Raw genomic sequence first — 13,469 nt, 5'->3', positions numbered from 1 at the left:
CGAACAACGTGCAGAAATGACCGACTACGTCACCCGGAAAACTGAACACGGCGGAAGACTGAAACCGCCACACCGGGCCGAAACAGGGTGACCCCCTTTTACAGTCCACAAGGATGTAGGCATTGGTATCATCCACTGGAGCCTGGCTGGTACAGCACAATTCAATACCTCCTAACTCAAAGGAGTGGGGATGGGATGTGGGGGACATGTCAGATCCACTTGTTAGAAGGGGCGGCATCAAATGAGCTGCCCCCAACACAATACACACACAAGTGTGTAAACACCTGCAATCGTGGGCCCTCCTTTGTTCAACTCCTTGTGATAGCAAAGTAAAGTTTTAATTGTAAGTAATAACTTTCTTAGTGAACTTGCAGTGAAGTTTTCAAAACTTACCCCCCAAGTTGGGCCTGATTCTCTTGTCGTACGGTCGCAGAAGATAATACAGAATCTCGGACGACTCCGCAACGTGCGGCTGGCCAGCTTGCCGTTGCCCGAGCATCTTATAAATCGCCTCTTCACTAGCAGAGCCTTCGGAATCCTCCGAACCCGTCGTACTAGCCTGGGATTCACTGACTCCCGTCTTGACTACGGTCGGATTGCATTTAGCAGTCTTGTTGCTGCTACCTTGTGGGTCCGGGGTCCCTTGCATAGTGTCATTCTTCACGCTGAAAGAACAATAGATTTGTCCAATATTAAATAAGTCATTTTTAGAAAGTGTTTTTATTATAGAGTACTTAAAAGCCCACACGTCAGGTTACAGGTTACAGGTTTTCAGGAGATCACAGACAAGACGCCCAAGCTTGCACAAGGTCTGGCCTCTCCAAAAAGAATACATGCACGGGAGAGACGGAGGGCTGATTTCGCATAGAGCTTATATTAATCTTAAGCTGTGAATCAATCAAAGTTACTATCTTGTGTGTCAGTAATAATTGTATTTGCAAAAGGATACACGTCGCATAAGTCACAATACAAGTCAAGTTCGTGATCAGTCACAATACAAGTCACTATGGCGGTATATAGACAACTCGTCGTAAGATGAATCTTGTTAAAACTCTTGTGTAAAACCCAGCTCTGGTTGACTGCTAGGCTATCCTTTATCCATATGTCCAAATCTAGAATTATACTACAACTTTATAAGTTAGGGTTTGTCTTCAACAGTGTGCAGTCGTTCGAAGTCTGAATACAATGGACAAAGTTTTCTATGTGGAACTCAGCCATAATTAGATGTTTTCCATTCAACCCAAAATATGTGGGTTTTACAAAAATACAGTTAAATTTCGCTTTGTATGGTGGCTTTATTGACATTTCTTACCGTATAAGCGAAAAAAGGAATGCAACTAAAGATTGTTGCGATGTTCATTGTAAATGCCTACTGCAATAATTAGCTTTAATTGAGCTTGCAAATATTTGAGGCAGAAAGGTTGTGTAAATTCCATGGTCAAAGATGTTAAAGGAAGGCCCATTACATCACCCTTGATCTGTCAATATCCACAAGTTTACATTCATTGATTAGCTTTTTCAACTGTATCCAAATCAGGTTACGCCTTGTTGAACAGCGCAGCTGCGGTGTTTGAAGGGCACAGACGTCTGCTAATGCCAAGGGCATTGTTTCTAATCAGTGGCCTTAACTTGCAACGTCACATGGCGGCTAGAAATGGGCACTGTATATTTTAATCGACACATAGAACACCGTTAGAGCTGTTGAGCCAACATTGATGCGTTAGACTTTGGTCGACACAGAAACTTGACCAGAGTCAAGATTTAAACAAAGCCAACGCATGCAGGAGTTCTACATGTTTTAGTGACGTTTGGTCGACAATGAGTTTCGACCTGATTAAAGGTTTGAACGTAGCCATGGGTATATGTTGCATATGTTTAGTGACGATTGATCGACACCAAAGCTTGACCCATTTGAATCGTCAAACGTCACGTGGATTGGTGAGAGTTGTATATGTTTGGTAATATTTGATCGACACAGATACCTGACCTGACTGAAGGTTTAAAAATAGCCATGGATATGTAAGAGTTGTAAGTTTTGGTGATGTTTGGTCGACACCCAAACTTGACCTGATTGAAGGTTTTAACACGGCCATGAGCTGTACAATGTATGTTTCGATTGATCTGCAAGGACCATTAACCCTTAATTAAGACAATGTTGATGGCCGTGAACGTCACTGAAGTACTCACGCAGCTAGGCATTGACACCAAGGCTTAAATTGGCATAAACGCTGCCGGCAGGCATGTACTAAAAGGAGATGTGTCTGGCCTAAGTAGGTCAACATGCAATATTCGTACATTGGCATACTGCATCGTATGAATTCTAAATTATTGAAAAGCCTTTTGAGGAAAAACCGGTGCGTTTGAGTATCCTAAATTATTGTATATTAACAGTGTCAAAGTGCGGTGTCATAACGAGAAAACCAAACAAATTCAAGCACAAAATGATAACATAACATTTTTAACTCAACTTTGGGAGTCAAGTTATTTTGAACACATCCATATTTTCAAACAACGGACACCAAAAGGCTGAAAAGAGGCCGAGGAAAGAATGTTTGTTTAAAATAAAGGCGGAAAATCAAAATAAGGAAACCCACACGACATAGCCAAATTGGTTAAAGCTTGAACGTCAGGTTGACCCATTTTGGGATCGTTCTGACACAGATATGAGTCGGAAAGACACAGATATGGGTCAGAAAGACAGAGATACGGGTCAAACAGACACAGGTATGGGCCAGAACCCCCTTTAATCTGGAACTGAGTATATTCTGATCCTTTATGTGTAGAGTGTAGCTGAGATAAACCAAGGCATACAATGTGCATACTTGTTAACATGAAATTTCAAAACCTGATTCGAGCTTTACTCGCATTCGTTTCTATTCACAGTGCAAGTTAGTCGTTTATTGAATGATAGGGTTTTCTTTGGGAACTGCTACTTCTTACCTGTTGTTTTACTAAGTAGGCGCTTGTGCTGTTATCGTCGTGTAGCCTACACGGGGTTTTAGTGCTTATTTTAGTTTTGTATATTTAACGTGTTGTCAGACCCGCAAATCAATGTGAATTTCACTGGATATGTAATTATAATATGTGCGTGTGTGTGTGACATTAAGACAGACTAAGACTTAGGTTAACTTTTTACAGGTGCACGATGAATCAGAATGTATTATCAGCGTTTTGTAAAGCAGTAGGCGCTCACGCTTGACTTTATGACTGCTCCTGTCATACAGTGACTTCACATTGTATTTAATCATTTACCTTTTATGTGTGCCTCACGGATGAAGGGAACCATAACCGAGAGTTAAAATGTTATCCATCTAAAAACATAACCGCTCATGTTTTACACAACTGGCTGGAAACTACGTTTTAAGTCAGACATGAGTTGCGTTTGTGCAATGTTCTTGGGGATGAAATTCCAGCGTGTTATGTGCCTGGGTGAATTTCTCTTCTATTTATAACAACATCCCACGATGGTTTATGCAGGTGGAAATGTTGAAATCTACATTAGCGCCTGCCTTCGTGGTGCATGGACCATAAGGTGAATGCACACTTTATTGATTTCATGTTAAACTACAGAGCATCATCTGACCCAGGATTATTCAGCTCGCCTTGCTGTAAAAATAAAAAACTGACGTGATAAGCGGGTAATGGAGAGCTGCTGATCGTATAAAACATTGTGGGATGAGGCCTTTTAGTAGACACCAGAAAGCACATGAATTTGTGAATCAAGGGTGTGTTTCCTCTCATTATTTTTTTGCAATTTCGATGAAAAATTGAGTAAAATTTTTCACAGATTTGATGCATATGTTTTGAAACACCAAGTGAGAATACTTGTCTTTACCATAACTAAATATGTCTAGTGCTTTAGTATTAGAAAAGACCCTCGTGTTTATTAAATATACAAGCCCCATGAAAGACTAAGGGAATCAATGTGTGGTGAAGAGATTTTCAACTAGTGGTTTAAACCCAACGAGGGCTGGTTCTTAATAATTTTACCGAGACGAATGTTTTCTTTCAACACAACACCCCTCCAGCTATCAAATGGTAAGGCCCGGGCCCTCGGGTAAACAACTCCTTATAAGGGAATGCTGTGCGCGTCGCGCGTATCGCGTGATGTGGCACAACTGTTCCAGCCGTTGCTCTCGACCAATAGGAATGAAGAACTTTGTCTTTTAAGCACAGGTGGAAGCTCACGTGTCACGTCCATGTTTCAACACTTTTTACTGGTCATAAACAAAGGTTTATACACACCCACGTGACGCGCTCTACACCAATAGGAATAGCGAAACTGTCTGAGGTATATATGAATAGATTGTAATCGTTTTCCTAAACTTTACTGTGACTTGGTTTAAACAGAAGTTTATTGTAAACTTGGCTCCGTATATAACACTAATTTTGCTGTAAGTTATTACTTGTTTTGCTATTTATAATCTGAAAGCTGGCGATAGTTTGGGAAAATGGGATATTCCAACATAGCACGTAACTTTTGATCCACCATCACAGTCCCTTATTCATTACACCGATCTGGGCAAGCAAATGCTCGAACATTATAAGACCATGTGAGATAAATTATTCGTTTGCACAAAGCAATAATTGTGCCCCTTTGAGAATAAATTGGCTCGAGACAAAAACTTAATTTCAAATACCCATGCTCGATCACGCCTACTCAAGAACCCAGAATATGTTTATTTCTAATTTAAAACGAACAGCAGTTTCAATATTGTTGGACCCATGATTTCGTCGCATTGGTGTGATCGGTTAAATCCAGATCGGCGTCTGCTTGGTCAATACGGAGCGATTTGAGAGGGGCATGTTTTGACGGGGTTGCTGCTAGGTCAAATAATCCACCTCAAAGTATCGAACTTTTGGGAACTTAAAGTGACACTGGAAAACATAACTTATATTACAAATACTTTTTTCATACATTACATACATTTTAAAGCCATTGGGCACTTTCGGTAAACAGTATTTTCCAAAGGCTCACACTTTATAAAATAACAAACCTGTGAAAATTTAGGCTCAATCGGTCATCGGAGTCGGGAGAAATTAACGGGAAATGACATGTGTTTAAAATAAATCGAGGAATTGATAATATGTTTAAATGGTTTCTCAAAAAGAAGCATTTATTATTTCAAGAAGTCTGTTTCAAGAAATCTGCCACCAGTACCGTCTATACCCTGTAAGTTATTTGTAAATCTGTGAACTTTAGCATGCGCTGTTTTATACACGTTGTATGGCTTTAACCAAAAGTGTATGCCATCATAAGTACAACACTCTGCAATAATAACTCAGGGATGAATGCTAACAATATTTTGTTAAGTTTTTATCACACAAACTTAAAAAGTAGGGATATATTATTGTGAAAATTTGCACAGCCAGAGAAACGAAATTTCACATAAATTTAATATCATCACCGCCATAACTCGACAGCAAGTAATCCCAGTCCGGAAGTATACTACAAGGATCCGAACGTATCAAGTGCACAGCCAGACGTATCAAATCCCGATGGTGATATCTGTAAGTGCCCCATGCCTTCAAAACGTGACCTCAATGTTAGAGTAGAGAGGATGCGCCTTCAGACAAGCGATCAAAATACTGTCACTCACGTAGAGGCAGTTCAACTTTATTAAAAGCACAATAGATGAATCTTTCTGATACTCTGATACAATGGGCCTGTCTTTATCAATAAAGATAAAGACAGGTCGCTATCTGCTGCTAGATCCAGAAAGATGCCCAAACAATCACTGCTGTCACGTCCGCAAAAGAATTTGACTGGGTATCTCTATGTGAAATGACTGAGGTCAAAGATGAATCCACACGACGGTTTTACAGGCAGGTCTCTGGCGTTATTCACGAGGCTCGAAGTGTGACGTAGGCTGTTCAGGCTACTAAAAAAACTTAATGGGACGCCTAACCCTGTATGGCTCACCAAAGATCACCAGAGAGGGCCATACCTGAGTCAATTAAACTGTGAACGATTCATTTCAAAAGGTGGTGAAGTTTTTGAGACATCACAGACAATCTAGAGCACTTAAGTCCACGCAGGAAGAAGTCTGATGTTTCGAGCAAAAATTTTTTCAGATTGAAAACGTTGAATCACTTTCCATACAACCACATTCCTTACAAGGGAATCTTTTCTCAAAATTGCAACATTAACAACAGCTGCAGTGCTTTATTCCCTGCCTTTACAGCGTATACAATCTAAATATCCGCCGAGAGTACTTCACTTTAAAGACACTAGAAACTGTTAGTAATTGTCAAAGACAAGTCTTCTCACATGGTGTATCTCAATATGCATAAAATAACAAATCTGTGAATATTTGAGCTTAAATGGTCGTCGAAGTTGCAAGATAATAATGAAAGAAAAAAACACCCTTGTCATACGAAGTTGTGTGCTTTCAGATGCTTAGTCTTGGTTCCAAGACCATTAGTGTTGCGCGGTCACTATGCACCGCAAAAACTGTACACGCTTGTAATGAACGAACGCTAGCGGGCGCTCTGTTTCTCTGATTTAGATCTCACCATGGTCTTGCATATTTGCAACGACGGGTCTTAACTTTTTTATTGTTTTTCGGCAAATCTCCCCCGACTTTCCGGTGGAGCCAATCAGAGGCTGCGTAGCGGTTGGCTCATGAATAATAATCAGTGTTGTGCATGCAGTGTACAATGCATGCAGTAATTGCGTTGCACGACTTTTGCTATACTCTGTACCTGTGTGTGGGTTTACGTTTTTATCGGAGTATAATAATATCCAGATCAGTAGGATTAGAAACTATGCGTGGTGGAAATACGATATAGAATTAAGGTTTGCGGTAACACCACAAACCTTTCTATTAATATCCAGATACAGACTTCTGCATTGCCATGATGCAGTTTGAAATGCGATCGTGGGGTTATGCTCCCGACGTGACAGGGCCCAATTTCATGAAGCCTGTATTTGGCACAACAATTTGCTTAGCACAAAATAGTATTGCTTAGCAGAAACTGGTTACTGAACCAATTTTTAATTAAATTTGAAATGTTGTAGACTTGTGGCTAGTGCCCAACTAAATTTTTGGATAGTAAAGAAATTGTACAGTATTTTCTGCCAAACAGATAACTGGTGGGCCCTGTAGTGTTATTCACAGTGAAAGTTGTTTAATCTTGGGGGAAGGAAATCTTGAGGGATTCAAAAGCATCTTTTTGAGAACGTATTTTGAAACGTAAGCATAGCTGCAGATCTTGAAACGTAAGCATAGTTTGACTCAGGATTAAAAGCGTACCTTTTGATATTATAGCGTAACCTAAACGTATCTTGGAGTGTATAAGCGTATAGCTGAGTAGCTGCGTAGCTTGGAACAAAACAATATCTTTTGGAGCGTAAGCATATCTTGGAACGTAAACGTAGCTACGATCTTGAAACGTAAGCGTAACCTCACATGGGATTGAAAGCGTACCTTTTGATACTATAGCGTAACTTGAAGGAACATAAGCAGATCTAGGAATGTAAGCGCAGCTGAGTAGCTGCGTAGCTTGGAACGTTGACATATCTTTTGGAACGTAAGCATATCTTGGAACATAAGCGTAGCATCTTGGAACGTAAACGTAGCTGTGTATCTTGGAACGTAAGCGTAGCTTGACTCGGGCTTGAAAACGTACCTTTTGATATTATAGTGTAACTTGAAGGAACGTAGACTTAAGCGTATCTTGGAACGTAAACGTAGCCGAGTAGCTGCGTAGCTTGGAACGTAACCATATAATATCTTTTCGAATGAAGTCGTAACCATATCTTTTGGAACAACTCATGAGAAATTGTGAATTTTGATTGCTTGTTGAGTGGCGACTACTGCTATTCAACTTGGTTAATCATGCGGCTAAGACTACGTACTATAAAAGTAGTCGTGATCAAATTCCTGCTTGGTATAACCACTTTTGTCGCTCATGACTATTCACAAAAACCTTTTACAAAACACAACCATGCAGACGTCAGTGACACAATCTTTCAATCATTTCAGATGCCCCTTCGGCAAACAATATGTCACGATGCATCTGGGGCAAAGGGAGTTAGTTTCGCGACTAATATCGAAGTCGCAGTTATTTGAGGCGACTATAGTCGGGTCATAAATTCCGCTAGTTGCCCAATTTAATAATTACCTCAAAAATAACTCTTCATTCACAGAATTGAAAAATAATACTTTGTTTGACAAAATTATGCTTTGAGGGAATTTTGTTTTATCATCATTTTTATTTCAACCTTTTATAAAAAATTCTCATAATTTGTTTAAGCTACTCCCACAATAACACTGTCAATATAACAAAAATGCGGTATGTGACGTTTTGACATCATCAACATTACCTGAAAACTCATAACAAAAAGAAATTAGGGGGCCATGAAACAAAATTGAGCATATTGGAACGTTGCTATCATAAGAAACAACGGATTCGACACCCGCAAGTTGGGAGTTCATAGCGCCTGGGATTTAACACCTCCAACCCCCACGAGACACGGCATGGGCGGTACGTGATATTCCACAAGGCTTACGTTCCGATTGCTCCACGCCGTGGGGCCATACAAGCGTCCGTTACACGGACTCTCTGAATGCTAATCTTACGTTCGATTTTTGACCATTATTTACGATTTCAAATCGTCACATATCCATAATCTGAATAAGTAGTCTATACTTGAAATTTCACTGTTTTCCTTTTAATAGGCCTAATATGACCACGGAATCACTTTGAGGCAAAGATTATTAAAAAATAGAGCGCAGGTCATATTGACCTTTGACTCGATCTAGTTTGAATAGTCATCTTCAAGTCGTCACGTGATATGAATATTGCATACACTAAAAGTCATTTACATAGTCTGGCCACGCCTTCAATTTGCAAATATCCAAGACCTTGGTGAGCACAGACATGGTGAGATCCGGAAATCAGAGAAACAGAGCGCCCGCTAGCGTTCGTTCATTACAAGCGTGTACAGTTTTTGCTGTGCATAATCGGAACGTTGGTTGTGTGTGACCGCGCAACACCAATGGTCTTGGAACCAAGACTATCAGATGCTTAATATCGAGACCTCAAATTCTAAGTCTGAGGTCTCGAAATCAAATTCGTGGAAAATAACTTCTCTCTCGAAAGCTACTTTACTTCAGGGAGCCGTTTCTCACAATGTTTTTTACCATCATCTTCTCCACATTAATCGTTACCAAGTAAGGTTTTTGCTAATAACTATTCCGAGTACTAACCAATAGTGTCCACTGCCTTTAAACAAGCTATTTCCTATAACTAAACTCTTTCCTAGTCTACAGAATCTACAACACGGAACAAATGGAACACAATTTGTCTCGTCTTGAAGCTCAATATATTAAGCATTTTTTGTGTTTGGTTTTACGAAATCACATTAAATGCCTGAATCTTTGTTCACAATCCCCTACTTTGAAAGATTTGTGCTTTCTTCATGAGATTAAGTTGTAAGGATTCCTCAGCCGTCTTAAGACATCTAAAGCATCTACAGCGACAGACAAGGACAAAGAAAATCACAACACACTGCCGTCCAAGAACACAATCAAAGTTCAGCTCAGCTTCTACCTTGATGAACAAGACAAGTACAATGTCAAGTAGTGTTATTTCCAACACCCAAGAGATTCCAAAAATAACCTTTAGTAAAACCTCAAGCCTTTCTCTGACAAGATTACGTATTTCATAGCAGGCTTGTCCTTTTACAGGGTCATCCAGGGACACTCTATCATTTCAAGGACAAAAGATTGCCCGGAAGAGTGAGAAATAGACAAACACAACAACAACGCACTCTCAAAAATGCATCCTTGTGTAGCATATTTTCGTTCTTTTCTTTGTCCCTGCAGTTAACATTTCCCCATAGACTTTTGTTAACATACAAAATTCTGTGTGGAGCTCTCCAGTCTTCAGCATTCCCAGGTGGGGTCTCTTTGTTGTCCCCTCTTGTGGTTTGTCGTTGATATCTACCACAAGCTATTTCAACATAGTGTTTGACAAATTGAACGTTACACAGTTTATTTTGAGAGAAAATGTTGACAAGGTAGATGGTGTGCACTATTGGGTGACTTTAAATCAAAAATGCTGTATTACGGTTGGTTTAAAAAAAAATCTCGAATTAGATGCAATACATTGTTTGCACATGATGCAATAAACACACCAACACTCATCCCGATGTTTCTTCTTTAAAATGAACCACAGAACTTCAGGTCAACAAAAGACAAACATAATGACACATATTTATGTAGATCCCTGTCAAAGGACTCCGAATATTACTTAAACCAAAATGTTATAGCAAGATATCAAAATGCCTGTCACTTGGAAATGTGTACCTTCGAGGAGGTACCTTCAAGGTTGCCTCTTAAGTACACAAAGTAAGTACAAACCTCGAATTTTACGCTGCCATTGTCGTGGTACCAGTTAAATTGTAGCCATTCATGTGGCATAACATGGCCTAAGCTAATTATTCAGTCACAATGTGTAGTCGAACAATCATTTGAGTTTGCAAGAATGTTCACAGATTTGTTATTTTATTTAAATGCTGGGAGCGCCAAGTGAGAATTATGGTCTTTGACAATTACAAAAGGTGTCCAGTGCTTTTAAGACTAAGGATCCATTGGTGTCACGTCTCTCTTTGACATTCTGCTCGCAATTTAAATGATTCTGTGATTATGTTCGATGTCAGAGCTTGATGAGAGCATGGATGAAGGAAAAACCGATTTACAGCCCACCCCACCCCCCCCCCCCCCCCCCAAACCAAAATCGTCTTAAAATGGCACCCCCCACAGCTGTCTACAACCTCGTACCGGGGGTTCAAATTAAGACACCTTGGGATGTTGATGGTGGACAGGTGGAAATAACGACAGTTGCTTCGGGGAAGATGACGGTGTTTAACATGGGAGAGAAACACGGGAATACTGATCATTGGTAAAGTGTAATTGTAAAGCTGATAAGTGGATGGGGGACAGGGAAGGTTGTCTAAACAGTGGGAATGAATATTCAATAAAAGGTTGACAATTACAGAGGTTGACAATAACCGGTCTAGTAATGGTGTTTGATGCTTTGCATTGTGTGGAGAATAAAAGTAACTATAAATGTAAATATGAATATTAAACTTGCGGGTACAATCATAGGTAAAATCTCTTTTGAAGGAGTGGTGGATCTAAAAAGAGCAGTTTTTGGTCTCGACGTTTCGAACAGTAAACTCTACTTGTCTTCAGGAGAATGACGGGCAAAGTATACTGTTTGAAACGTCGAGACCGAACTGGCTCTTTTCAGTAACTTGCCTGCCAGACTAGCCAAAGAATGTACAATGTCACACTTATTGTGAAAGTTCACATGGTCTGTAGATTACAAATTAATAACAAAATGCGAAGTTAGGAAGATTGGGACGAATTGCCAAAGCTATTAAAAATAATGATGCTGAATGAGATCACGACAAATATAAAAATGACAGTGTTTATGAGGACGATGGTCAATGTGACGACGACAAATTTAAATAACACAAAGAAAACAAGACAGGATTTATTTGTTATCTGTATTTTATGAAACAAAAGAATTTAAATATTGTGGAAGACGACATGACTCATAAGGAAGACACCGCACGAAGTTTGAGTCTGCCTAGATGTATGGGAGGGGAATAAAGATTGTGATAATCGGTTTGCTCTGGACACATATCCCCCCTTCTTCATGCACACTCTATAGACTCTACAGTGTTTAAACCTTCCGGGTGCAACATAGGTGAGGCAGGCATAGTCATTATGTCAAGCTACACGGAAATCAGCTTTCATGCATTTCTTGCCGATCTTCACGGTGGTTTTGAGCATTTGCTAACCACCCGCGGCATGTTAATTATTGTTCCGTCTCCAAGCATTCAGACGCTGTACGTGACTAACGCAGCACATGTACACATTTCTGTACGTGACAATAGCCGGATAAACGTTTCCCAGTTCCAGAGATTCCGCAATAATTCCACAAAAATAGGAACAAATTCGGCATGCACTTCATAGGATTTAATACCATGGAAGACATGCCGTAGATCCCTTTATTGACAAGTGGAAGATAATTTTGAAAGTTTTCAGCTAGCCAATGCAAGAATGAAACACAATATAACCATTGCTTGTTGACAAGAACTGATCTAGGGTGGATTTTAAGAGTTAATATCAGTCTTATCTCGGAGTTAGGACGAAGTAAGGCCGAGTTACACTGCAGCGATAACAAAAACGATAACTGCGTATTCTGCGTGGAGCAATTTAACCAATAGAATGCGTTCTCTTTGCGTCGTGATCGTTATCGTTTTCGTTATCGCTGCATTGTGACTCGGCCCTTGTTACTCGTCCTAACTTACCACCAGCTTTAAGTTTTTAATATCTTACAGGACTAGGTATTCCTAAATTAAGATTAGTATCTCTTTGTGAGATCGACCCAAGGATTCTTCGTAAAAATGGGCAGATATGCCTATGCAGAGGGAAGAGTAATGATGTTTGAACTGGGCACGCTTAATGGACACGGACAAATTCCACTGATGAAAATACACACAAAACATAACGTTATTACATTCCCCAAAAGACACTTTGAATGTCTAATGTCTAATGCTGTGCAATTTTGTCCACGACTGAACATAAATGCAAATATTGTTCATTTCTCTTAATAAACCTACACAACTCTCGGGCAGTCAGTTTCTTCTTCTCACAATATTACACTTCAAAATATTTTGCAGAGTAATGCTTTAATTTACCAATAGATGCTGTCACATTACAGGTACAAGTGTTTTAAAACTAAAACAATAGAATGTTTTTAAAAAAATCTGCAAAACAAACTATAAATTGGTGTTATTGTTTGCATTTTTTGCAGAGTAGCTTCTTAACTTAGGCGAATTCGTGTGCTTGGCTGTATCACCTCGATTCAGCATATTTTGTGTTTTGACCCTAACGCACAACGGCTATTTCAGACGCCGTTGATTCGTTTCCGCGTACGGACGAAGTACAATATTTGCCAATTGACAACTGCCTACATTTTGATCGATGTGTCACAAATTAAATTTATTGCTAAGGACGTTCTGTCAGCTGCCTCTTTCTAATCCAATGACCAGAGCAGAGAGAAATCTAAAAAGGTCAAAAGAAAATGAAGTCAAATTGACACCGGCAATGAATACAGAGTGACAAGTTGTCCCTTTTGTTAATTGTACTGGATCGTCTTCTAAATTAACCTACAAGGTATTTTGTTACAGTCACCTAAGCGTGTTAAACGCACTGTCTCTTTTCACGAAGCAATGACACTTATAGTGCATTCCTGAATTGTGTTGGCAAGCTTACTGATACTCTACACCAACATCCTAATTGGCATGAGCCATAGGGGGGAAGAGGGGCTAGAAATTTTACAGTTGTCACGGGCAATGACTTACTAAACACGCACACAATCACACCCCTGGTTAAATTGAGTGGTGGATCGTGTTTCTACAAATGTTAAGAAAAAAGTTCAAACAT

General features: G+C 39.7%; 1 protein-coding gene across 1 annotated transcript in view; it reads right to left on the bottom strand.

Annotated features, from left to right (window-relative positions):
- LOC139935069 (glycine receptor subunit alpha-4-like) overlaps positions 1-13,469 on the bottom strand; it is a 162,408-nt gene that overhangs the window by 71,554 nt on the left and 77,385 nt on the right. The window contains exon 2 of the mRNA XM_071929525.1: positions 394-665. Within this exon, the coding sequence (XP_071785626.1) occupies positions 394-665 (272 nt within the window). The remainder of the gene's footprint in view (positions 1-393; positions 666-13,469) is intronic.

Source organism: Asterias amurensis, chromosome 3, assembly GCF_032118995.1.
Source record: "Asterias amurensis chromosome 3, ASM3211899v1".
In the NCBI taxonomy this organism is placed as follows: domain Eukaryota; kingdom Metazoa; phylum Echinodermata; class Asteroidea; order Forcipulatida; family Asteriidae; genus Asterias; species Asterias amurensis.
Note: the sequence above shows the minus strand (reverse complement) of the source record. Positions and strands in the feature narration are given on the sequence as shown.